At 40.6% G+C, this 25,731-nt stretch overlaps 2 protein-coding genes across 18 annotated transcripts in view; both read left to right on the top strand.

Annotated features, from left to right (window-relative positions):
• Nucleotides 1-4,834, top strand: part of USP54 (ubiquitin specific peptidase 54) — a 113,462-nt gene extending 108,628 nt beyond the window's left edge. For all 15 annotated transcript variants that reach the window (XM_079793841.1, XM_079793839.1, XM_079793833.1 and 12 more), the window contains one exon: nt 3,554-4,834. In XM_079793841.1, the coding sequence (XP_079649967.1) occupies nt 3,554-4,113 (560 nt within the window). In that variant the 3' untranslated portion in view covers nt 4,114-4,834. The remainder of the gene's footprint in view (nt 1-3,553) is intronic.
• Nucleotides 4,835-5,786: 952 nt separating this feature from the next.
• Nucleotides 5,787-25,731, top strand: part of PPP3CB (protein phosphatase 3 catalytic subunit beta) — a 54,630-nt gene continuing 34,685 nt past the window's right edge. Inside the window, exons 1-3 of one of the 3 annotated variants that reach the window (XM_079793520.1) lie at nt 5,787-7,619; nt 22,781-22,981; nt 23,680-23,804. In XM_079793520.1, the coding sequence (XP_079649646.1) occupies nt 7,535-7,619; nt 22,781-22,981; nt 23,680-23,804 (411 nt within the window). In that variant the 5' untranslated portion in view covers nt 5,787-7,534. The remainder of the gene's footprint in view (nt 7,620-22,780; nt 22,982-23,679; nt 23,805-25,731) is intronic. The other 2 variants (XM_079793519.1, XM_079793521.1) reach the window with 2 other exon arrangements.

Here is a 25,731-nt window from a genome sequence, read left to right on the forward strand (position 1 = left end):
ATTTTTGTTGTTGTTGTTGTTAATCCTCACCCAAGGATATTTTTCCATTCATTTTTTAGAGAGAGAGAGAAAAAAAACACATCCATGTGAGAGAGACACATCAATTGGTTGCCTCCTACACGGCCCAGCCAGGGCTGGGGTCCGAGCCTGCAACCGAGATACATGCCCTTGTCTGGAATCAACCCAGGACCCTTCAGTCCATGGTCCAGCATTCTACCCACTGAGCCAAACCAGCTAGGACTGTGTCCACATTTTAGCAAGATTTGGATAAGCAGGCCTTCTGGATAGATGGATTTTCTATTACTCTGTGGAGCAGCCAGCTAGCCAGCTTCCTTTCACAATTGTTAGGGGCGTCTGATCATACAGTCAGCGTTTATTGCCGCCTGTCCTGCACCAAATGCTACAGTGAATTCAGAGGAGAAAGAAGGCAGCCCTCTACTCTTAAAAAGCTCAGTGTTTAAATCAAAATATGCATACATACATCATATGACAATATAGTACAGATGTTGATGGGATATAAAATTGAAGAATGGAGAACCCAAGATGGCGGCATAAGGTAAACACCTAACTGTTGCCTACCACAACAATTTTGAAACTACAACTGGAAAACAGAGCGCACACGGTCCAGAACCACCGGAAAGCTGGTAGAGTGGAAAACCTACAACTAGAGAAAAAAAAAGAGGGGACGCTGAGCCTCAGGAGCTGTGGAGGTGCGGAGATCCGAGAGCGCGGAAAGGGCGGGCGGCTGAATACGCGGCAGGCTTGCTCGCAGCGCGCGGAGAGGGAGGGCAGCAGACGCTGCGTGGCTAGCTTTCTCGTTTGGGAGAAAAACAAAACCTCCGACTGCACTGAAATCCAGCTGCGGTCGGGGAGAAACTGGTCTGTTTGGCAGCGGACGAGGCTCGAAAGCTGCCTTCTCTCAGAGGCGTGCAGCTATTGATTAGGGCACGGAGAAACCGACCCTCTTAGGGCTCGCGGACGAAAACCAAGTTTGTCTGCGCCATTCTGAGACTCCGCCCCATCCAAGCTGAGCACAGCCCTCCCAGTGACTGGATTTCTCATTCGGGAGAAAAACAAAACCTCCGGTCTGCACTGAAATCCAGCCCCAGCTAGGGAGAAACTGGTCTGTTAGGCAGCGGGAGAGGCTCGAAAGCTGCCTTCTCTCAGAGGCGCGCAGCCATTAATTCGGGCACGGAGAATCCGCCCCTCTTAGGGCGGAGCAGACGGGAAACCAAAGCTTGTCTGCGCCACCCTGAGACTCCGCCCCATCCAAGCTGAGCACAGAAGCTCTCCCAGCGGAGACACTGCTGATCCTCACAGCCAACTGGCTTGGAGATCAACTCCCGCCAGTGATACCAACAATCCCAACCACTCTGAACTCCAGTTTCTGGGGACACGCGGGGGACCCAGACGCCTACGGGACTCTCGGCCGGTCGGAGAGTGAGAGTGACTATTCTGTTGGTGTGGACGACACCAGATTTCAACCACTCTCATAAGGGACACATTCAAGAGGCAGACTCAGTGAGCACCAAAGCCCTACTGTGTCTCCAGCACAGCAATTCTTCCGTTATAGACACAGCAGGCCCTCACAACCAATTGGACCGGAGGTCAATTCCTCCCAGTGTACCAACAGCAATCAGGGCTTTTAACTACACCAAGACTTTCCACTCAGCCCACAAAGGGGAGTACCAAGAGCGACCACCTAGGGTGATTGGGGAAGCTAAGCTACCGGCCCCTATAGGTCACCGACCACACAAAGCCACTCCATCAACACAGGGAGGCAGCCAAAATGTGGAGACATCAGAGTATGTCACAAGTAGGAGAGATAGATGAAAGCAAACTAATGGACGACACAGTGTTCAGAACCATATTTATAAGGTTACTCAAGAATCTTCTAAAAACCGCTGAGAAACTTGAAGAGACCTTCAAGGACCTTAATGAGAATACCAAAAAAATGGAAAAGGACCAGTCAGAAATTATGCATACACTGTCTGAAATAAAGAATATACAGAGTAGACCACCGCACCCGAAGAGTCAAACCAGAGATCTGGAATATGAGGAAGAAAAAAACACCCAACCAGAGAGGTGGAAAGAAAGAAGAATCCAAAAGTGTGAGGATAGCATAAGGAGCCTCCGGGATGGCTTTAAGCGTACCGATATCCGAATTTTTGGGGTGCCAGAAGAGAGAGAGCAAGATACTGAAAACCTATTTGAAGAAATAATGACAGAAAACTTCCCCCACCTGGTGAAAGAAATAGACTTACAAGTTCAGGAAGCGCACAGAACCCCAAACAAGAGGAATCCAAAGAGGACCACACCAAGACACATCATAATTAAAATGCCAAGGGCAAAAGACAAAGAGAGAATCTTACAAGCAGCAAGAGAAAAACAGTTAGTTACCTACAAGGGAGCCCCCATACGACTGTCAGCTGATTTCTCAACAGAAACTATGCAGGCCAGACGGGAATGGCAAGAAATATTCAAAGTGATGAATAGCAAGAACCTACAACCAAGACTACCCAGCAAAGTTATCATTCAGAATTGAAGGGCAGATAAAGAGCTTCACAGATAAGAAAAAGCTAAAGGAGTTCATCACCACCAAACCAGTATTATATGAAATGCTGAAAGGTACTCTTTAAAAAGAGGAAAAAGAAAAAAGTAAAGATAAAAATTATGAACAACAAATATCTATCAACAAGTGATTCTAAAAATCAAGTGAATTCAAAATCCGAGGAACAGAATAAACTGGTGAACATAATAGAATCAGAGGCATAGAATGGGAGTGGATTGATAATTCTCAGGGGGAAAGGGGTGTCTGTGTGGGGGGTATGGGAAAAGACTGAACAAAAATCATACACCTATGGATAAGGACAACAGGGGGGAGGGAACCAGGTGATGGGGAGATCTGGGGGGAAAAAAGGAGAAACAATTGTAATAATCTGAACAATAAAGATTTATTAAAAAAAATAAAACAAAAAACCAAAAAAAATAAAATTGAAGAATGGGAAGTATTTTTTAGAAGTGATTTTTGAAGTTAGTTATTTTGTTTATTTTACATAAAGGGAGAATTAATATGTAGAAAAGACATTTCACATTGCATATGTGGGAGGTGAGAACAAAAGCAGAGATCTCAGAATGTGTAAGAATGTAGCAGAGACAGCTTAACTGGAGTGAAGGTACCATGTTAAGAAAATGAGTGATGTTTTGGAGTGGTGGCTCTAGGAGTAGAGCTGTCACAATGAGAGTATACATTTGCAATATTAGGGAGACATTCTAGTGTGTGTGTGTGTGTGTGTGTGTGTGTGTGTGTGTGTGTGTAGTTGAATGAGGTATGGCAGCATTCAGGAGACTACTTTATCTGCCAAGGTTGAAGGTAAGAGACTTGATTTTGATGTAATTAAAAATGAAATTAAAAGCAAAGGTAGGTTCCTCCTTCCCTTGTGTGTATGCTCTTAGAGGGGTGGAGAGTTGGGAGGAATAGCCAGGAATGGTCCTCTGGGAAGGAGAATGGTTTACTGAAAATGCTCAATCTTTGGTTCTTTTCTCTTCCCAGGAACTTCAAGGAGTGTCCAGCCGTTTCTGGCTATGTGTGACAGGGGTGAAACTTCCCAAGGGGTCAAGTACACAGGAACAACTTTGAACTACCGGAGTCTCCCCCATCGTAACAGAACAGATGCCTCTTGGGGACTGTGGTCAGAGGCCAACCAGCATATTGGGGCTAGATTCCTGACTACTCCAGGGTACAAGCCTCAGCTAACCCACTCTGCCACACTACCTGAAAGACACCAGGGTCATCATGTTCCTCATGCTCAGTCATGGGGAGATCTTTTCCATTCATCCTCCCCCGCTCCCATTGTTCACACTATGTCCCCACCATTAAGCAGTCTTCATGTTCCCCTGAGGTCAGCTTGGAATTTGGGTCCTGTTTCAGGGTCTCGATCCCCTGGTCCTCGGAGAGTAGATATGCCCCCAGATGATGACTGGAGGCAAAACAGTTATACCCCACAATCTGGGCACAGGAGGACAGGGGGACAGGAGTTTCTGTATGTTCTAGCAGATGCCCCTAGAAGAGAGCAGATCAGGGCTAGAGCCCTGCAGCACAGCAGGTGGTAAGGGTCTCCCCTTTCCTTTCCTAGAGCCACAGCTTTCTTTTTAAACGTGGCAGAGTTCATACCCTACATCCCTGCCAGGGTTGTGCTAATCTCATCTCATCATAGAGTTGGCAGTTTCTCCTAAGGGTGCCAGGAATCTCTAATGTGATATGGCTCTTTGAGAAGGAATATTTGAAATTCTAATTTCCATTCACCTAGCAAAAGGAAGCAGCTGCTATTTAGGGCTTTATTTGAGCCACTTTTAAAAATGAATCCATATTACTCTGGACACTAGCCATTCCTTAGGTCATCACTTTAGTCCTGGATACTTTATGCCCATACCTGTATCTGAGCCCTCATCCTCTGTTCCTCTACTATATTACCAAATTCTACCCTTCATTTTATCTACCTATTCATATTACCTGTCTTCCCCATCCCCCCTTGAAGGGACATGAAGCCTTGTGGTCATTGTCCTGACCACAGGGCAGCCATCTACCCAAGTGTCAGCCTTCCCTGTGCTCCTAAACCTTAGGCCTAGAATGCGGAACTGCCAACATTTGCCCTCTGAACAGATGGAGTTGGGCACACTAATACACCCTCTTGTCTCAGCAGCAGAGCCATTACTGCCACTTGCTCAGCCCCCATTGTAAACCCTCAGAGTCAGCTGACCTATTTTAGGGCCAAACATACTGTTTTTGTAAAGTATTTTTCATTAATAAATCTATAATATAGTTCTATTTAATTCCTTGTCATTTAATTGTCTTTTTAAGCTCTTTTTTATGCTCTTGTTCTTTTATATTGGTGTGGCCTGGCCTGGATAAGCAATAAATACCAATTCTCTCTCTCTCTCTCTCTCTCTCTCTCTCTCTCTCTCTCTCTCACACACACACACACACATATATACTAGAGGCCCAGTGCACAAAATTCGTGCACTTAAATACCAATTCTCTCTCTCTCTCTCTCTCTCTCTCTCTCTCACACACACACACACACACACACACACATATATACTAGAGGCCCAGTGCACAAAATTCGTGCACTTGGGGTTGGGGGGGGGGTCCCTCAGCCCAGCCTGTGCCCTCTCACAGTATGGGAGCCCCTGGGGGGAGTGGGCCTAAGCTGACAGTCGGACATCCTTAGCACTGCCACAGAGGCAGGAGAGGCTCTCACCACTGCCGCTGCGTTTGCCAGCCGTGAGCCCGGCTTCTGGCTAAGCGGTGCTCCCCCTGTGGGATCAGGCTGAAACCCCCTCTCCGACATCCCCCAAGGGGTCCTGGATTGCGAGAGGGTGCAGGCCAGGCCAAGGGACCCCACCGGTGCACAACTGAGGCCAGGGAGGGACTGCAGGAAGGCTCCAGGGTGTCTGGCCCGTCTCACTCAGTCCCAATGGGCCGGACCCCAGCAGCAAGCTAACCTACCAGTTGGAGCACCTGCCCCCTGGTGGTCAGTGCACGTCATAGCAACTGGTTGACCAATCAATTGTCTGTCCCCTGGTGGTCAGTGCACATCATAGCGAGCAGTTGAGCGGCCTTAGCATATCATTAGCATATTATGCTTTGATTGTTTGAACGGATGACCAGACACTTAGCATATTAGGCTTTCATTATATAGGATATATATGGCTGTTGAATGAGTGAAAGTGAGGAGCCAAAGAGTTTAAGGGTTGAAGGATAGTTGAAGGATATATATTCAAGGTAGGAGTCAATGTGCCCTAAAATGGAGTAACTTTCCTTGTTATTGCTGCCGCCAGTATATTTTCTACCCCTTTCCAAGAGGCACTAAATACATTACATGCTTTCTCCTTCCCTCCTTAGGGAGATTTTCTAGAGATTCGAACTCCTCTTACAAATTCACTCCTGATCTATGTATCTTGGTGCCCTCCCTCTATAAGTTTGTGCTGTGCCTCCTCTCCCTCCCTTGCTCTTTCCATGGCTGTTCCTCCCTTCCCCTGTGGAATTATTGCACTTCCATGCCTGAAGTCCACTTTTATCCCTTTCCCACTCCCAAATTTCCTCCCTCTAAAAGGTATTTTGTGTGCTCCCTTTGCAAAGAATACCTATTGGGTATTCCTCTTCTCTTTTACCCCAGGCCTCAGGATCATTGAGTTTGACAAAAAGAAGAGGTAGGATGGTGCTCTTTGAGACCTTTGGACCACTGCTTACCTAATTATCACCCATTATGAAAAGATTCTGAGCACAATCAGTACTGAGCAGGAGGACGGGCAGGAATTTCTCACTCCTCCCACTTGCATCCTGTGCCATCAAGATACATACATCTTAGTGGATGTGCTAGTCTCCATCCATGATCCAGTACATCTGCTGGTGACACACACTACTAATAATTATTGATTGAGTAGTCAATCAGTTCTTTTTTAAATATATTTTTTATTTATTTCATAGAGGAAGAGAGAAGGAGAGATAGAAACACATCAGTGTGAGAGAATCATTGATCAGCTGCCTCCTGCATGCCCCTCACCAAGCCCACAACCCAGGCATGTGCCCACACCGGGAATTGAACCGTGACCTCCTGGTTCAAAGGTCGATGCTCAACCACTGAGCCAGCCAGGCATCAATCAGTTCTTGTCCCACTGTCCTCTTTCCCATGAATATCCGTCCCTATTTAGGTTTCATAAGTCACCTGTGCCCGGATTCTGTATGTGTACAGAAACACCACATGAGGTATTTCTTATGAGGAACTAATTTCCAATTCTCTACCTATTCCTCTGCCTTCCAAATCTAATTTCTGTATGAATCAAGAGGTAGGTGTGTTCTTTTCAGGTGAATCTGTAGACTCTTGGAATATCTTTTGATGTCATCCCTTCCTTTCCCTTACCTATTTGGTTCTTAACCTTGGAGCCTAAACTTCCCTACCTGCATTCATTCTTACTCTGTGCCATCAGTCTTAACAATTCCAGGTTCTAAACACAAGGGCCAGATTCCCTCTCAAACACCACTTTGAACGATCACTTCGTAGAACCTGCAATGCCTCCTCTATTTCTCTTGTCCCTTACCAACCAAAGTGCCCAGATCTGGTAGCCAAATTGTTATACACTTGTTTTTCCATTGGTAGGAGATTCTGAGATTTCATCACGTCTTTCCATCTTACTGGAAGCTCCATGAGAGCCCGTCCTGCTTTCTAGCACTCCTTCCCCACAGCGATTAGCTATGGGCAACTAACGCCTCAGGCTTTGGTTTTTGCCTGCCCAGAATTTTAACTTGATCCCTTGGCCTCGTCCTGTTTCTCTAGCCTTGGTAATTTTGACCAAGTCCCTAGAGCCTGCCCCGCCCCCGCCCCCGCACGCGCGGTGCATGCCGGTCTTAGCCCCTCCGTAGGGAAAGAGGGTCCGCCATGTTCCCCGGCGGCGCCGCCGCTTGGCTCGGGTAGCCGCCGCCCCCGCCCCCAACCCCGCCCGGCCCAACGCCGAGCCGAGCCCCGGGCCCAGCATGGCCGCCCCGGAGCCGGCCCGGGCCGCACCGCCCCCGCCCCCGCCCCCGCCGCCCCCTCCCGGGGCTGACCGCGTCGTCAAAGGTGAGAGGTGGACGGAGCCCTGGGGGCCCGGCCCGAGGCGCTGAGTGAGGGCGGGCGGAGACCGTCCCTCCGGAGCGGCCCGGAAGGGCGGGCGAGTGACTGGCTGCCTCCCTCGGGGAGTGGCCCCTGGGCGGGCCCCTGCTGGGCTGGGCTGAGCTGGTGGCGGCGGCTCCGCGGTCTCGCCGGCCTTCAGGCCGGGGCGGGGGTTTCGCGCTCGGCCTCGTAGCCGAAGGGCTGAGGCTGCTGCGCGCCGCGACGAGCCCCTTCCTTTTCCCACTGGGTCCGTGAGGCCGGCCCGAGGCCGCGGTGAGCTTCCTGCTCTGCGACAGCTGCACGCCCGGCTGCCGGGACGGACCGAGGGGCTCAGACCTTCCGCCACGCGGGGCGGGTGACGAGCAGTCAGGAATCTCGGCTTTGGCCCACGCCCGCTCCCCAGTGACAGCCGTCCGCCCTGCGCGCCCCCAGTCAGAGCCAGCCCCCCAGGTTCGCGCGGGGACTCAGCTGCCACCCTGCGCGGGGGAAACCACATGGGATTAGACCAGGGTGAAGGGACGAGGGAGGATTCGGGGACCCGGCTTTAAGTGCAGAATAGATGGCGAAAAGTCAGCATAAAAGACCAAAAAAAAAAAAAAAAAGCCTCGTGGATAGAAAGCAGCATTTACAAAATTTTAGAAAACGGGCAACACTGGTCAAAGGCCTAAAGGGTTACCCCTTCCCTTTGAGCACACACCCATTCACTCCCCGTAGAAGGAAAAGTTAAATATTTCTCAGCTGGGGCCGAATTTATGGATGTTTACCCACAACAGGTCAGCAGATTAATTTAAAATAGAAAAATAGAGGGCTAATGGAGAGTTACTTAGATTTCCATGCTTTCTGGGAGAGCCCATCAACTGCAAACACTTATGTGGAGGTGAAAAACGATTTGGAATGATTTTTTCTTTACCATGTAGCTTGGTCAATAAACTGAAATCATTATAGAATAAAGTTTTTTTTATTGTATTATGTTTGTTTTTGAAAGATAGATACTTCTTTTATTTATTTATTTATTTATTTATTTATTTTTTAATTTAGTTTCTCAAATACACTGGCACAATGTTTAAACACTGTTAAGTCTAGTGACCAGGTATGTTTCCATTAAAATATTTAAAAACAAGAAAAAGTTTTTCCTTTGTGTTATTTTAAGTTTTCAATTTGAGCCTCCTTTAATAATAACACTAATTTGTATCCAGGCTTCTGCAGATAATTTTTAAAAGTTAGTAGTATATCCGGCTGGGCCAGGCATTGGAATGAGTTGAATAAAGAGTTTATGGGATCCTGGTCCTGTGAAATCTTTTTAAAAAGAAAGAGAGAAAGGTTGGTAGTTCAGGCATTCATCCTATTATGAAATACTGGAGTTTTTGTCCAGGTGGCACAAGAGACATGGGCTGCCTCTTCATTTTCTGATTATATATCTGTGTTATATGGTCATTTCCTGGGCACTTTCACCCTTCTATTAGATGGGACAACCAATCACATTCTGAATGAGTTTATGCTATTCTTATGCTGTGTATCTTCTTGTTTCTTGTCATACATATATATATATATACTAGAGGCCTGATGCACGAAGATTAGTGCAAGAATGGGCCTTCCTTCCCCTGGCTGCTGGCACCACCTTCACTCCGGCCAGAGCCGCCTTTTTGCTCTGGCCGGGAGCTGCCTTTCTGCCTTCCCATGCTGCCCAGAGGCCTGGAGCGGCTGGGGTGGTGCGGAACGCAAGCGTCCCGCCCCGCCTCTAGCTACACAGCGCCTGCATATGCAAATTAACATGCCATTTTTGTTGGGTTAATTTGCATACTCACTCCTGATTGGCTGGTGGGTGTTGCAAAGGTACAGTCAATTTGCATCTTACTCTTTTATTAGTGTAGATATATATATGGTAATGTTTTCCCTGTATTTCTTAAATACAGTAAAAGTAAGATTTTAAACAAGGTGTATTCCTTAGGGGTAAGATGTGATTCCAAAACAGTCATATTTGAATATGGAATAAAAATAATTTGATTTAGTAAATAGAAAATCATAATTAAATAGAGTTTACAGATATAAGATCTCATGTACAAAATAGTATATTTTTCATCAAGACAACTTTCATTTCTTTATTGTGTTTGTTAGCCAGTTGGAATGCCTGATATGGATCACATGTTTATAGAGATAGTTTGCAACAGACTAGTTTGCACATGGAGTCTCATCTCTGGCTTACTCAGAAATTACTGTGAAATTCACCTTCCATACAGAAACCCATTTTTAGATTTCATCTTCCGGCTTCTTTCTTGCATTCTCATTCAATAATTGTATACCATAATGTTACATTGGATGACAGAGAAGATATCCACAGTGTTAATTCAATCAAGTTTAAAACTTGTTAAAATCCAGATTTTTTACAAAGTACAATATGTGCTAGTTTTGCAGCTGTACCATTTCATATTAGTAATATTATGGAGACCATCGTTGGTATCGAATACAAGTAGTCGTTTACACCCTGAAACTTTTCCTTTTCTCAGTTTTATAGTCTTACACTTCTAGTCAAGAGACCTGTATTTTATAGTCACATGGATTTTAAAGGGAGGATATAGATCTTTCAGTGTTGAATATCAGATGCCTGAAATTCACTTCATGTGAAGTTTGAGATATTGGAATACTATAGGTGATTCATGTATAAATGTAATTAGCTCTTCACTGAAATTATTAGTGGTAATTCCATATCACAAATAATGAGTAATTAGGTTTTCTGGTTAGTTAAAGCAAATTTAGTTCTGAGCCCACTCCAGCTGATGGCTCTGGTATAATTCTTCTCTTAAAGTTTATGTAGCCCAAGTGCTGTAGGTGAGAATAGTATGCCCTCTTAACTGTTTTCTGTTAAGCATTTTTCTATTCTTTTAGATAAGAAGTTGGAAATAAGAAAATAGAAACAAACTAGGAAAAATAGCTAACTGCATCTGCATAAGTGCCTTACTTCCGTATCAACAAAGTTGGTATGGATAATTAAGTAAAGCATAAAACTTTGAATTTTATGTATATTGCTCTCCCTTCTCCCCCCAAAATTTGCTTGACCTGAATTGTCCAGACACTTCCTTTTCTTTCCAGATACTTTAAAAATGTACCCAGATTTGTAAGACTAGATTGCCCCTTCAGATGATTGAATCTTTTAGTTTTGATTTTTTTAAAAAGTCTACTTTATCACTTAAAGTGCATTGTCTGTATCGTATGTATGATCATTTTAGCATACACAATGTGACTTTCTTTTGGATTCAATATTTTTGTTTTACTTCATTTCTTAAATTATCAGATTTTCTGATTAAAGCAAAACACTGAAGTATATGTGTTTTAAATTTTTAAAGCTGGTATATTTCTGATGGGCAGCCTTTGATTTATTTAGGTTCTGTTGCTAGCCTGCCCTGCTTAGGTTATTTGGCTAAAGTGTTTTCCAGTACCTTAGCTTTTTTAGGATTGCTTATTTTTCATTACAGATTTTTATTTATTTTATTTATTTTTTAATATTTTTATTTCAGAGAGGAAGGGAGAGGCAGAGGGAGATAGAAACATCGATAATGAGAGAAAATCATTGATTGGCTGCCTGCTGCACCTCCTACACTGGGGATCAAGCCCCCAACCCAGGCATGTGCCCTGACCAGGAATTGAACCGTGACCCCCTGGTTCATAGATGGATGCTAACCACTAAGCTACACTGGCCCGGCTCATTACAGATTTTTAGATGAAACACATAGCTACTTCAGTGTTTCTTGTTAATTCTATTTCATTATATTTTAAACCAACTTGAATTTTAATTTTAGAGGTATTTTGTGGATTTGCCTATGTAAAAAGATAACTCTTAACCCTTTGCACTCGCTTGCTTTTTTCTCGATTCCTTTATTCTACTCGGGATTTAATTTTTTAAATACCCCAGATTTTACAAAGCGCGGCAGTAGAATAAAAAAACTGGAGTTTCTTTTCATACAAACTTATTTATTTGGATATTTTAATATTTCAAATTATTGATACATTCAAAGAGTAATTTTAATCTCGACATCCGAGTACAAAAGGTTAAGATTTTTTATTTTTTCTTACCCCCATTAAACTCTTAAGCCTAATAAAATAATTCTTCAGTACTATGTGTCCTAGAGAAAGCAAAGGAACAGAGAATATTGTGTGTGTGTGTGTGTGTGTGTGTGAGAGAGAGAGAGAGAACACACTGGTAACAAGACATCAAGAGAGAGAGAGAGACAGAGAGAGAGAGAGAACACACTGTGGTAACAAGACATCTTAGAAGGAAAATGCCAAGGAGGAAATACAGCTGCTTACTAGTGAGGCAAAGGTTTTTCAGGTTCCAGAACCATTGAATGAATTGGTAAGAGCTGTAAGTGCCAGGCTGCTATTGCTCAGTGGTTCCACGTCGACCTAAGAACCAGGAGGTTACAGTTCGATTGATTCCTGGTCAGTGCACATGCTCCAGTTGCAGGCTCGAGCCCGAATCGGGGCATGCAGGAGGCAGTTGATCAGTGATTCTCTTTTATCGTTGATGTTTCTATCTCCCTCTCCCTTCCTCTCTCTCAAATAAATAAAAACATTTTCAAAAAAAGAGTTGTAAGGAAGTTTAGTGAAAAGAACTTTGATTTATTAAATGAGTTATGTTTTACTGCCAATCATCTGGCTTTATTTCATCATAAAAATGCTTATGCACAGAGATAAAATAAGCTGAAGCTAATTGGATATCCTTGTTTGGTATGTAAAATTTATTTTGATACCTCAAATAATCAAATAGAAGATATTTATTAAATGCCTGCTGTATGCTAAAACTGTAGAAAAACAACAGAAGTGTAAAAAGATAAAATACAGTATTGGTTCTTGGAGAAGTGAGTACTCATGAAAGGTTATATATCATATGGACGGGTGTGTTTAATAAGTGTGAGCTAAGAGGCAGAGCCAGCAACTTGTTTGAGTTCAAAGGAGGTTGTGATGACTCTGGACTGGAATGGTCTAGCAAGAGTTTGTATAGGAGGAAAGAGGCCTTGAAGGATGGGTAGGTTTCAGATAAGTAGAGGATTGGAACCAGTTATTTGTGCAACATTTATTAAGTACCTGCTTTGCACCAGGTATTATATTAGACATTGAGGAATTAAATATATTAAGTAAGATAGATTCTCTTGGAGTGCTGGCAGTCTAGAGGAGGAGACATTATTGTAATAAATAATACAATGAACTAGGTACAAAGTGCTGTTGGAGCTGTAAAAAAGGAATTGACTATCTTACCTGGAGAGAAAGTACCACCAAGGCTTACGTTTTGAGGTGGGCCTTAAAGGATAAGTAGAATTTCTCTAGATAGAAGTTATGGCTGGGTAGAGAAAGTATTTTCTGGTAGCACAAACAGCAGCAGAAAGGCATGGAAGTGTTTTGTTTTTGTTGTTTTTTTTTAAGCGTGAAATATGTGACTGTGTAAAGTGCTTGGCAAGTAATGGCAGGAGATGAAGTTGAAAGGGATCTAAAGCTGGAACTTAAGCTAATAAACAGTATGGCCTCTGCATGATTAAGAACACAGGTTCTAGAGTTAGACTGACTGGGTTTGAATCCTAGCTCTACCTTAATAACCTTTTTACTGTGGACAATATACTTAATATCATTAAGCTCAATTTTCTCATCTGTGAAATAGAGTTAATGAAGTATTATTATGGGGTTTTTGAAGGATTAATGAAGATAGTCCAGGTAGTGTGTACCACAATGTCTGGCCTGGCACATGATAAGTATTCAGTCATTGATAGCCATCACTATTATTATTGTTGAAGGTTTCAAAGTAGATGAATGATCCAATATCATAGTTTTAAAAGCTAACATGGTATTGTGTAGAACAAAATGTTAGAAAAGGAGAGGCTTAAATCATGGTGTCAGAAGATTAATGGTGTAGTTCAAATAAAGAATGACCAAGGCATGAATTAATGGAAAGAGAGAAACCAGATATGACACAACTTATGAGTAATAAACAGGAGATATATATTGGATCAGTTATTGGATATGGGAATGAAAGAGGTGGAAGAGCAAAACTTTTTAAAGGAAACAATAATCCGACTAATTTTGCTTTAGGAATTGATTAAATTGATTAAATTTAGAGGCAGAGATTGGAATGACATGTGAAGACAAATTGAGAAGGTCCCTGAAAATAAGTTCCAGGCCCTGGCCAGGTAGCTTGGTTATAGTGTTGTCTCAAATATGCCAAGGTTGTGGGTTCCATCCCCGTTCAGGGCACATACAAAAATCAGTCAATGAATGCTTAAACAAGTGGAACAACAAATCAATGTTTCCCTCTCTAAAAATCAAACAATAAATATTTTTTTAGAAAGAAAATAAGTTTCAGGCTTTTTTCCCCTTTAAGAAACTGCCCAAAGTTTTTGAGTAGGTTAATCTAGCTGTGCTTTACACACTCAAGGGGGAGAAAAAGTAGAGCTTAGATTTTTCTACTACACAAAGTGGTAAGACCTTGAATTAGCTAACATTGATTGCAATAATGGAGATGTAAGAAAATGAGCATATGAAGAATCAATAGGACTTGGAACCTAAAAAAACGACACCAAAATTTTAAGTCTGAGTGACAGAGAATGGTAATATCATAACAAAAATAAGCTGAGAAAGGGAATCAGTTTTGACGGAAAGGTGTATTCACAGAACCACCACAAATTAAAAGGAACCCAAAGGATACTTTGAAATTTTGAAGACAGTGCTGTAGGATTTATTGAACCTTTTCCTTAGAGCAGTGGTCGGCAAACCGTGGCTCGCGAGCCACATGCGGCTCTTTGGCCCCTTGAGTGTGGCTCTTCCACAAAATACCACGTGCAGGCACGCACGTACAGTGCGATTGAAACTTCGTGGCCCATGCACAGAAGTCGGTTTTCAGCCTGGGCAAGTCTATTTTGAAGAAGTGGCGTTAGAACACTTAAGGGGCCAAAGAGCCGCATGTGGCTCTCGAGCCGCGGTTTGCCGACCACTGCCTTAAGAGCATGTGGCCAATCCATGCTTCTACCTCTGGTGACTGAAAGGGTTATACTGTTTTTCATTATTAAGAAGACTTCTGATAAATCTTTTAGTTACAAAAGCATTGTCATTGCGTTGGTATAAGACAGATAGTACTGGATTAGCATTTGAAGATCTCAATTTCAATCATGGCTCTACCATGGTTATTAAGGTAGAGCTAGGATTCAAACCCAGTTAATTTAAACACTTTGAGAGAGTCATTTAAGTCAAAACTGTTATCTCATTTGTGAAATGGAGATAAAACCTGCCCTACCAAACTCACAGGATGTCTCTGAGAATCATACAGGATTATGTATGTGAAAATACTTCGTTAACTATAAATAAAGCACTACAAATATGTTTTTATCGCTATAAATTAGTATCAAGATATACAAATATTTTAGGAACTATAGTATATCTTCAATTCAGTAAACACTTATTAGTTACCTATGTTCCAATCTCTAGGTATGTAGAGATTAAAGACAGCCCCCTCCCTTCAAGGATCTCATAAGCTCATGGGGGAAACATATTTACAGTGCGGTTGATAAGTGCCATGATATAGGTGTGCATCATATGTTATGCTATGGAACCACAAAGGAGGTGGTGACCTTAACCTAGTCTGGAAACATTAGGAAAGTTTTTCAATAATTTGAACACTGATGAGTTTAAGGACAAGGAGAAATTAGGCAAAAGATAGGAATAGTGTACCCCCAAACAGGCATGCAAGGTAAAAATTTAAAATAAAATGATGTAATTTCAAAAATGAAAGTGTCCATAGTGTAGGATGTATGTGGAATGTGAGGTAGTGCAAAAGATGAGGGTTGGAAATGTAGGGAAGGGTCAGATCACAGAATCTTGTATGCCATGTTAGGATAAAGAATTTAGATATTACATAATGAAACCTGTCTTGAAACAGGAGAATGCTGAATTTTATTTTTTTAAATGTTTTTATTGATTTTAGATAGAGAGGAAGGGAGAGGGAGATCTGTGTGAGAGAGTAATATTGATTGGCTACCTCCTGCTTGCCGCCAACTGGGGATCGAGCCCACAGCCCTGGGCATGTGCCCTGACTGAGAATTGAACTGGCAACCCTTTGGTGCTCAACCAGCTGAGCCACACCAGTCAGGGCAAGAATGTTGAATTTTAGAATAAGTATTCTAATTATTGTGGAGTATGGGAATAATTGAAAAGGTCATAATAATTCCAGGGGGTGTGGGGGAAATTCCCTCCTTAGTTTTCCAGGACCAAAGGGACAAAAACAGATCACAGAATTATTTAAGACCTATTGGTCATATAGGGTGAGGAAGAAAGAGACTTCTAGGCTAATTCCAGGTGGAAAATAGAGAAAAAGTGAGAAGATGAAGATACCCGTTGTAGATTATTTTTTCAAGAAGCTTAGTTGTCAAAATAAGGGATAGCTACCTTTATATTTCTTCCTATCTCAGGGAAGAGGTATTCCTCCCATCCAATACTAAACATTCTGTCTGTGCTCTGAATCCCATACCCCACGCATGTCCCCCTATTCTGTTTCTTCTGCCTCTGACTCTCCATTGGGTCTTTCCTTTGAGCAGATAAACATTTAAGTCTCTGATCTTAAAAATAACCCAGCCCAGCCGGTGTGGCTCTGTGGTTAAGCATCAACCTATGAACCAAGAGGTCACCAGTTTGATTCCTGGTCAGGGCATATGCCTGGGCTCAATCCTCAGCAGGGGATGTACAGGAGGCAGCTGATCCAAGTTTCTATCTCTTTATCCTTTTCCCTTCCTCTCTCCCTAAAATCAATAAAAACATTAAAAAACAAGTAATTCTCCCTTACTCCTCATTCCTATATATTGTGAGTTTCATATGAGAGATGACTAGAAGTTTAACAAAGGCAGGGACTTCAAAGGAGGAGATGTTTTTTTTCTCAGTGAAGTGATGATGTTGGAAGTGGTAATAGGGAGCTAAAGCCTGAACTTTTTTTCTCTGCTGGAGTAGTGGAGTGTGGATTAATGAGGAGTGTTCACTTTGAAAAATGTGTTTGAGAAATGTCCTTCAGGGGAACTAAGATTTAATTAAACTGGAGAGATGAAGATAAGAGTTCTTTGAACAAGAGTAAAATGAGGGTGGGGAGAGGTGGATTTTTTTTTTCTTCTTATAATGGGAATTCTAGAGGCCTCAGTGAAAAAGATTCAGAGGGAGGAGAACAGCCAGAGGATGGCATGGAATAAATAAAAGAAATACAGAGAGCCCAGCCAGTGTGGCTCAGTGGTTGAAAGTTGACCTATGAACCAGAAGGTCATGGTTTGATTCTCCTTCAGGGCACGTCCTGGTTGTGGGCTCTATCCCCAGTAGGGAGCATGCAGGAGGCAGCCGATCAATAATTCTCATCATTGATGTTTCTCTCTCTCTCTCTCCTCCTCCCTCTCTGAAGTCAATTAAAAATTTTTTTTAAGTAAAAAAAAATACAAAGAAAAATTCAGAAGTATAGATGACAGGGAGGACTTCATTTTATATCATTGCCAATAGTAGCACTTTGGCATGAATGATACTTTGGAGTAAAGTTGTTCATTTGGCACCAGCTGCAACCCAGTTGGTGTTGGAAGCCTCAGGGGGCCTAATAGTTTGCAGCCTTTGCTTATACTTGGGGAACAGGATTAATTTTCAGGATTTCTTACTCAGTAGTAGAAAAAGTAAGATCTCTATCCCTCCCACATCCCTCATCAATCTGTATTCCTGGTTTATTTTTCCAACTTCCTAAATTAAAACTTTTTTAGGCCTTGTTTTTAGCCACCAATACATTAAATCTGAATGAAATACCCTGTGAATGTTATTGATTACTAAAAAGATATACTCATCATGGTAAAATTTGGGTTAACGAAAGTTTTTGAACAGGACAGTTTGGTCAAAATGAATATTATCAAATCAGGTTTGCTAGTGTTGGAAACTTGGTGATATGAGGTGATTTTATAACTCTTTAGGTTGTTCCAGCTAATCCTCCATTTTAGCCATTTCAGTTATTGACCATTTGCATTACAATTACATACATTTATGTTTTGGTTTTTGCCTATCACAAATATAGAAGAGCAGGAAAAATAGTCTGAAAATAAGGAGAAAAATGTATAGGAAGAAAAAACTAGGAAAGCAGGAATAATGGGCTGAAGAATTAGAAATAAAAAAACACACCTCTTAAAAGCTTAAAAATAGATGGAAATGCTTTAAAATTAGGAGTTGCCAAACAAAGTAGTAATTTGAGAATATTAATTTTTAAAATATTTTTATTGATTGATTTTAGAAAGAGGAAGGGAGAAAGCACGAAACATCGATTTGTTGTTTTACTTATGTATTCTTTGGTTGATTCTTTAATGTGCCCTACCAAGGGATCGAGTTTGAAACCTTGGCATCCTATCTAATAAAAGTGTAATATGCAAATTGACCATCACTCCAACACACAAGATGGCTGCCCCTATGTGGTCAATGATGGCTGCCCCCATGTGGACACAAGATGGCCACCACAAGATGGCCAGCAGGGGAGGGCAGTTGGGAGGGACCAGGCCTGCAAGGGAGGGCAGTTGGGGACGATCAAGTCTGCAGGGGAGGGCAGTTAGGGGTGACCAGGCTGGCAGAGGAGGGAAGTTGGGGGCGACTGGGCCTGCAGGGAAGGGTAGTTGGGGGGGACCCAGGCCTGCAGGGGAGAGCAGTTGGGGGGGGGGGACCAGGCCTGCAGGGGAGGGCAGTTAGGGGTGACCAGGCTGGCAGAAGAGGGAAGTTAGGGGTGACCGGGCCTGCAGGGAAGGGCAGTTGGGGGGGACCAGCCAGCAGGGGAGGGCAGTTAGGGGCAATCAGGCTGGCAGGGGAGCAGTTAGGCATCAATCAGGCTGGCAGGGGAGTGATTAGGGAGTGATCAGGCTGGCAGGCAGAAGCGGTTAGGGGCAATCAGGAAGGCAGGCAGGCGAGCAGTTGGGAGCCAGCAGTTCTGGATTGTGAGAGGGATGTCCGACTGCCCGATTAGGCCTGATCCTACTGGGATCGGGCCTAAACGGGCAGTCAGACATCCCTCGAGGGGTCCCAGATTGGAGAGGGTGCAAGTTGGGCTGAGGGACACACACCCTCGTGCACGAATTTCGTGCACTGGGCCTCTAGTATTGGGATAATGCTCTAACGAACTGAACTACCCAGCCAGGGTGATAATATTAATTTTTGATGAAAAATATTGAACCCTCTATTGACCAATAGGGCCAATAATTAATACCTTATTAGGCCAAATTCTATTTGGTAAGTTTTCTTTTGCCTGATTAGACCATCTGCTAAAGCTCCTTTCCCTACCTGCCAAAGAGCACATGCCTTTTTCCTCTTATTTTCTTATGTACTGATATATTAAAACGTATTATTTTGAAACTTCCCTGTTCTCCACTTTCAGTTTGTATTTTTAGAACAACACTGATCTTCCATATTTTTTACCTAACTTTTATCTAGGGTGGCATTTCTTCACTCCTTAACTTGTACCCATTCCTTAAAAGGTATTCCAGCCTTCGCCTGGTTTTCTCAGTGGATAGAGCTTTGGCCTGCAGATTGAAGGGTTGCGGGTTTTATTCCCAGTCAAGGGCACATACTGGTTGCAGGGCTCAATCCCCAGCCCAGGTTGGGGTGTGTGCGGGAGGCAACCACTCAGTGTGTCTCTCCCACGTTGATGTTTCTCTCTCTCTCCCCCTCCACTCTCTAAAAAAAATCAATGGAAAAAATATCCTCGGTTGAGGTCTTAAAAAAAATCTATACTAATGAAAGGGTAATATGCTAATTAGACCGGATAGACCGGACGTCTTCCAGATGTCCTTCTGGACAAAGCTGCGGTGGCAGGGGCCAAGGCAGAGGCCGTTAGGGGTGATCATGTAGGCAGGCAGAGGTGGTTAGGGGTGAGCAGGCAGGCAGGCAGAGGGGTTAGGGCGATCAGGCAGACAGGCAGGCAAGCAGTTAGGAGCCAGTGGTCCCCCTCCCCCCGGTGCACGAATTTCGTGCACCGGGCCTCTATTAATTAATTCGTGCACCGGGCCTCTATTAATTAATTCGTGCACCGGGCCTCTATTAATATAATATATAGTGATGTATTTTTTCTTAAATAAATAAAAGGTATCCCAGCTGGTCATGAAATGTAAAAGTGTGCCTTGAGTTGAAAAAGAAGTGAAAAGGCATAGGTCTATAGATAACTTACTGATGAGCATGGAGGCAGTTTATACTCCACTCCCGCACCCCCCCACCCCATAAATAAAGACATTCTGGCTCTTGGTTAAAGAGGGGGTAATACTCAGTGTGACTTTCACAACATGCATGAAAACATGCAGTGCCAACTGATGACTGGCTGACTGGACCAATATGGGTGGGAGCTACCAGATAGATTTTTAAGAAGTTCTATATTTTGAACAGAATTCATTTATTAGTGGAATTATATTGTTGATTATTACGAAGTATACATAATCTAGAATGCAGCCTCTTAAACAGTGCCTATTTTCCTGAGTAAAGTGATTAAGAAATTCTCTTGGCCTAATGAGAAAAATATGATCTTATCTTGATCTCAGAAATTTGTATTTAAGAAATATTTAAACTTCTCATTTTTGTGTCCCAAAAGTAACTTTTGATTTATTGAGTAATCAGTTGTTAATTTCTGTAGCTTTTAAACAGTTGGTTTACTGATGAGGGAAAATTTGGTTATATCATATATAATAGTTTGTATAATTTTTTAAATATGTTTTTATTGATATCAGAGAGAGGAAGGGAGAGAGAGATAGAAACATTAACGATGAGAATCATCGATCAGCTGCCTCTTGCACCCCGCCCCCCTATGGGGATTGAGCCTGAAACCCTGGGCATGTCCCCTGACCTGGAATGGAACCAATGACCTCCTGGTTCATAGGTCAGTGCTCAACCACAGAGCGACACCCACTGGGCTTTTTAATCTTTAGTTGGAGAAAAACATACTGTACTTTCCAGCGTATAAGACGACTGGGCGTATAAGATTTTCCTGGGTTAAAAAGTCGTTTTATACGCCGGAAAATACGGTATATTGGACTATATTGATGGGATTAGATATAATGGATTAGATATATTGGACTACCGTATTTTCCGGCATATAAGACAACTTTTTAACCCAGGAAAATCTTATACGCCCAGTCGTCTTATACGCCGGAAAATACAGTATTTTAGCAGTGGTTTTTATTTTATTAGAATCTAGAAATAGTATATTTGGGGAAATAAAATGTATTCAGTGCCTGTTCCAGGTAGTAAAAAGAAATGGGAATAAGTGTATTCTAATCAAGGGGGGAAAAGCAAGTTCAAGTTTTGTTTTACTAAGTGTCAAAACAAAGAAGAAGAAAGCAAGAGGGATTGGTGATTTCAGAATCTTTTAGAAATGGTTGACAATCCCTCTACATCAGTTCTTATCTCACTTCTAAAGGATTGAGTTTTTCCTAAAATTTTTTTCCTCATGTGCACTTTTAAAGGATTGAGGTGTTTTTTTCCTTGTATGAGAACATGCTTATTTATTATTCTTCCTTCTGTAATTAATGTAATTCTAGCTCAGCCCCCTGTCGTTAGTTACTCCAAGTTATGAAATATGAAGAAGCAGTTGTTCCTATATATTTCCAATCTTCTATATAATAACATGTGGGGTCCAGCCGGTCCACCCTGATGGGGACCCATTGGGCTGGGCCTGTGGGGGGAGGGGCTGTGGACGGTTGGCCTGCTGGCCCTGCGCCCAATCGGGGTATTGGGGGCCGATTGGGAGCCGGGCCAGCCGGGGGAAAGAGGGACCAATCAGGGCCTGAATCAGGCTGGTTGGCTGCCGCAGTGTGCCTCATAGACACTGGTCCTTCTGGTTGTTCTGCCATTCCAGTCGCTGGGCTTTTATATATATGTAGATTGCTAATCACAATGAAACATCAAGAAAATACTATAAACTGTATAGGCATATGAGTTTTTTTCCCCAAAAAAGTTTTAGCTCAGAAAAGAGGGAGCTGCCTTACATTTGAGTCTGTATGTAGACTCTTACTATAAATTTCTCTTTCTTTATCTTGAAAAACAAAGTAGTATTTGATAAAAAACCTCTAACAACTTCAGTGATCTTGAATGCATAAAGAACTCATTTGTTGGATTCAGTGAAAAATGAATCAAATAAACTTAACAGATATATAGTAAGTTTTGCTAGATATATGACTTCACATTGTGCTAGATACCATTGAAAATATACCTTTCTGTTTTCTGTTCCATTTTAAAAACATCAGTTTAAAACAGTATAGTTGGTGATTACTTGTGGAAACTATATATATGTACTACAGGAGTAAAAAGGCCAATTATTTCAGTAGTTAAGACTGTAGCTTAGGATAAATTTTCAATGATCACTTTTTACATATATTCAAAAAGTGCTTTTTCTCAAACAACTTAAATGGAAGTGAAGATAATTTGCTTTTAAAAAGTATTAGATGACTTAAAAAATGTCTCCAATGATAAGGAATACACTGATGTTGAAGGTGTGTATAACTGTTTCAAATGTGTGGTTTGTGAAACATGAAGGTAGGAGAAAAGCAGTATTTCAAAATTGTCATGATTTATTAATGTTTGAAATCTATACATGCATCTAAATTAATTTAAATTTCATAAGAAAGCATTGGCTGTTTTATCTATATCCCTAAAAGTTTCTATTCAAGTTGGCCAGAAAACAATGTTTTTTATATTCTTCTTAGAAACATGGTGGATCGCCTTGTATTTGGGATTTCTGTCTATTCAGGCTTATGTAGTATTAAGTTATATTTATTGTACTTCCTATAAGGTGAAGGGTGTATGATATGTTTTGAGAGTTCTGCCAAAAAAAAAAGTTTTATCTTAAAGAAAAAAGCTTTGGTTATCCTGAAAGAACTTAATTTTGTGAGACAATTTATTTCTCTAATAATTCTCAACAAACAAAATGTTATATATACAGATTAATAAAAAGATGTATACTTTGCTCTTTTTTAAAGGCTTTTAAAAATTAATACTTCAATAAATGAAGAACAAAAACCACCTTTTTATTTTTTACTCTTATTTACCTAGATCTATTTATTAGTTTTATGTTAATATAATATATAGTGATGTATTTTTTCTTAATTAAAATAAAATTGCAGCTGTTCCTTTCCCTCCAACACATCGCTTGACATCTGAAGAAGTATTTGATATGGATGGGATACCTAGGGTTGATGTTCTGAAGAACCACTTAGTAAAAGAAGGTCGGGTAGATGAAGAAATTGCACTTAGAATTATCAATGAGGGTGCTGCCATCCTTCGGAGAGAGAAAACCATGATAGAAGTAGAGGCTCCAATTACAGGTACATTTATTTATGTTTTAGATATTATATTTTTATCACACCATTACTTAATTGCCTTGATATAGAGCTTTCTCTTTTTTAATTATAGCGTATACTAAATTAATATTACATGGACATTATCTTGAAATTTCACGTTATTTTTTTAAGTTTTTCCCTATTTTCAGTGAATAAATATGATCCTAAATAATCTGAGTACAGAAGTTAGTCTAATATGCTATTTTGAAGGTTTCATTAGTTGTGTTGGCCATAATTCAGTTTGATTCAACAAATACTTATTTACTTTGCTTTCCGTCATTAGGGACAAATACCTAAATATCATATCAGATAACAAAGATAATTAATTATTTAGAAGTCTACAGAAAGTATTGAGTTAGATTGGCGTTTTTACTGCCATCATTATAATTTTGCCATCCTAAAACACACATGGTTGGTTTTCTAAAGAGAAGCTTTATAAAATATAGACGAAAATTTTGTTGCTGGCTTCAAGTTTTATTACTTTTGTTACATCTTGTTCTATATCTTGAGCACATGAACACTTGGGTACACATCATCCCTATCATGATTCTTCACAGATGACTGCCTTCTTAGACATTTCTTGATAGAATTTATACTATCTCTTATGTAAAATAAATTAGAATTTAAGTAAAATTTGTTATTTCGGAGTATTTTTTTCATATCTAATAATCTTCTTGTTTCAGTGTGTGGTGACATCCATGGCCAATTTTTTGATCTGATGAAACTTTTTGAAGTAGGAGGATCACCTGCTAATACACGATACCTTTTTCTTGGTGATTATGTGGACAGAGGTTATTTCAGTATAGAGGTAATAATCATGTACTGTCATTTGATTTGCTTTTAAGTGTTATCATAGATGATTTTCATTAATTCCTAGTAAAATAAGTTTCTTAAAGTACCTGTGTTGGGTTCTTTTTAATACTTCAGTATTATCTGAAGTTTTTAGGTAAAGCTACTATTTATTCCTCTTCTGTTATTCAAAATAATCTGTTAATTTTTCCTGTATTACTCTGTTTATATAATTGCCATTTTTCTCAGTGTAAATTATAAGTAAACTGAGGGGTCTATATTGCCCTGTTATCTGATAGCCTTAAGGAGTTAGTGCTGTTTCTCTCTCTTAGCCCTAAAGGTATTAATCTGTGTGAAAGAAGAGTAATTGAATTTTCTCTGATTAAATAAAGCACATTATAATGCTTTTATTGCTTAAACTAGTACTTCTATTCCTCCTTCTATAGCTGTTAAGACCCCTAGTATATCATATGGAATCCTGTGTATTCTGAAATTATTCATTTGTTTTAAAAAACTTAAGAGGCATTAAAATGACCTGTTGATTATCACTTAATGGTAGATGATTCTTTTTCTTCTTTTACTTTTCTAATTACATAAATAAAATCAGGTTAAAATAGAACAATATGTATTTACTAATATTTATATCTTCTTTTAAAATTTTTTGAAAATTTATAAGATTACATTTCGGGCATATAACATAATTTGACATTTATATACTCTCCTTTTTTTAATGAAAATGAGACTATATTATAATATTTTTCTGTAACTAGCTTTTTTTTCACACATCCTTATACTGTGATGTATTCCAAGTCAGTAAATATAAATTTAAAGCATCATTTTTTTTCTGTGTTTTTTTTTTTTAAATTTTAAATCTTTATTGTTGAAAGTATTACATAAGTCCCCTTTTTTCTCCCATTGGCCCCTTCTAGTCCACCCCATTCCTCCCTCCCACGCCTTCACCACCCTATTGTCTATGTCCACGGATTATGCATATGTAATAAAAGTTCTTTTGTTGATCTCTTCCCACCCACTCACCCCCACCTTCCCTCTGAGATTTGACAGTCTGTTCAATCTTCCCTCAAAGCTTCAAGAAAAACAGATAATAGTCTTTAACAAAAAGACTGGGGGCTTTGACAAAAACAATAAACATTTTTAGGAAACTTAGTTGGTAACTGAACATGATAGTATATATGCCCTTGTAGCTGACTCTTAATACATTTTATTGTTATGAAAGGAAAATAACAAAGAATCAAAATACGCAAGAAGGACAGGTAGTCCTTTAATAAGTATTTTTTAAATAAGTATTTTTCTGGCTTCTTCTTTTCTTGTGAATAAAATGAAGGTGTGAATAGTTACACATTTCAGTAGACCTTAACTTGTTAAAAATAAAGTTTGTTTTTTCTTTTTATATATATAATATAAACCAAGATTATTTCCATAGTAAATAGTCCTTCCTTATTTTTTTATCCAAATAAGTAAAATGTGACTGTTTCTTATGTTAAATCTATTTAGAGAAAGTATCTATTTGTTTATTACAAAATAAACATAAATGTGGCTATTTCCTTCATTAGGTAGCATGGCCTAATGCTTAACATCAGAGGATCAGAATTCTATCTCCATTACATACAAGTTTCATGATTTTGGACAAGTTACTTTAACTCTGCTTTAGTTTCCTCAGTTGTAAAATAGAGATAATATTACATCATAGGGTTAGAGGAATAAGTGAGCAGGATTAATTTTACAGTGCTTGATACATCGTAAGTACTCAATAAATGTTAGCTGCTATAATTTCTTACATTATTATTTGTTGATCTACCTAAAAAAGAGACCAACCTGCTAATTGTTTTTACAGCAAACAATTTGTAAATCTAAAGTAGTTAAATAGATTATTTGACTCATTCATTCAACAAATATTTATTGATCTTTTACTGTTTGCTAGGTACTTT

The sequence above is a fragment of the Cnephaeus nilssonii genome (genome assembly GCF_951640355.1).
Source record: "Cnephaeus nilssonii genome assembly, chromosome: 16".
NCBI classification, from domain to species: Eukaryota; Metazoa; Chordata; class Mammalia; order Chiroptera; family Vespertilionidae; genus Cnephaeus; species Cnephaeus nilssonii.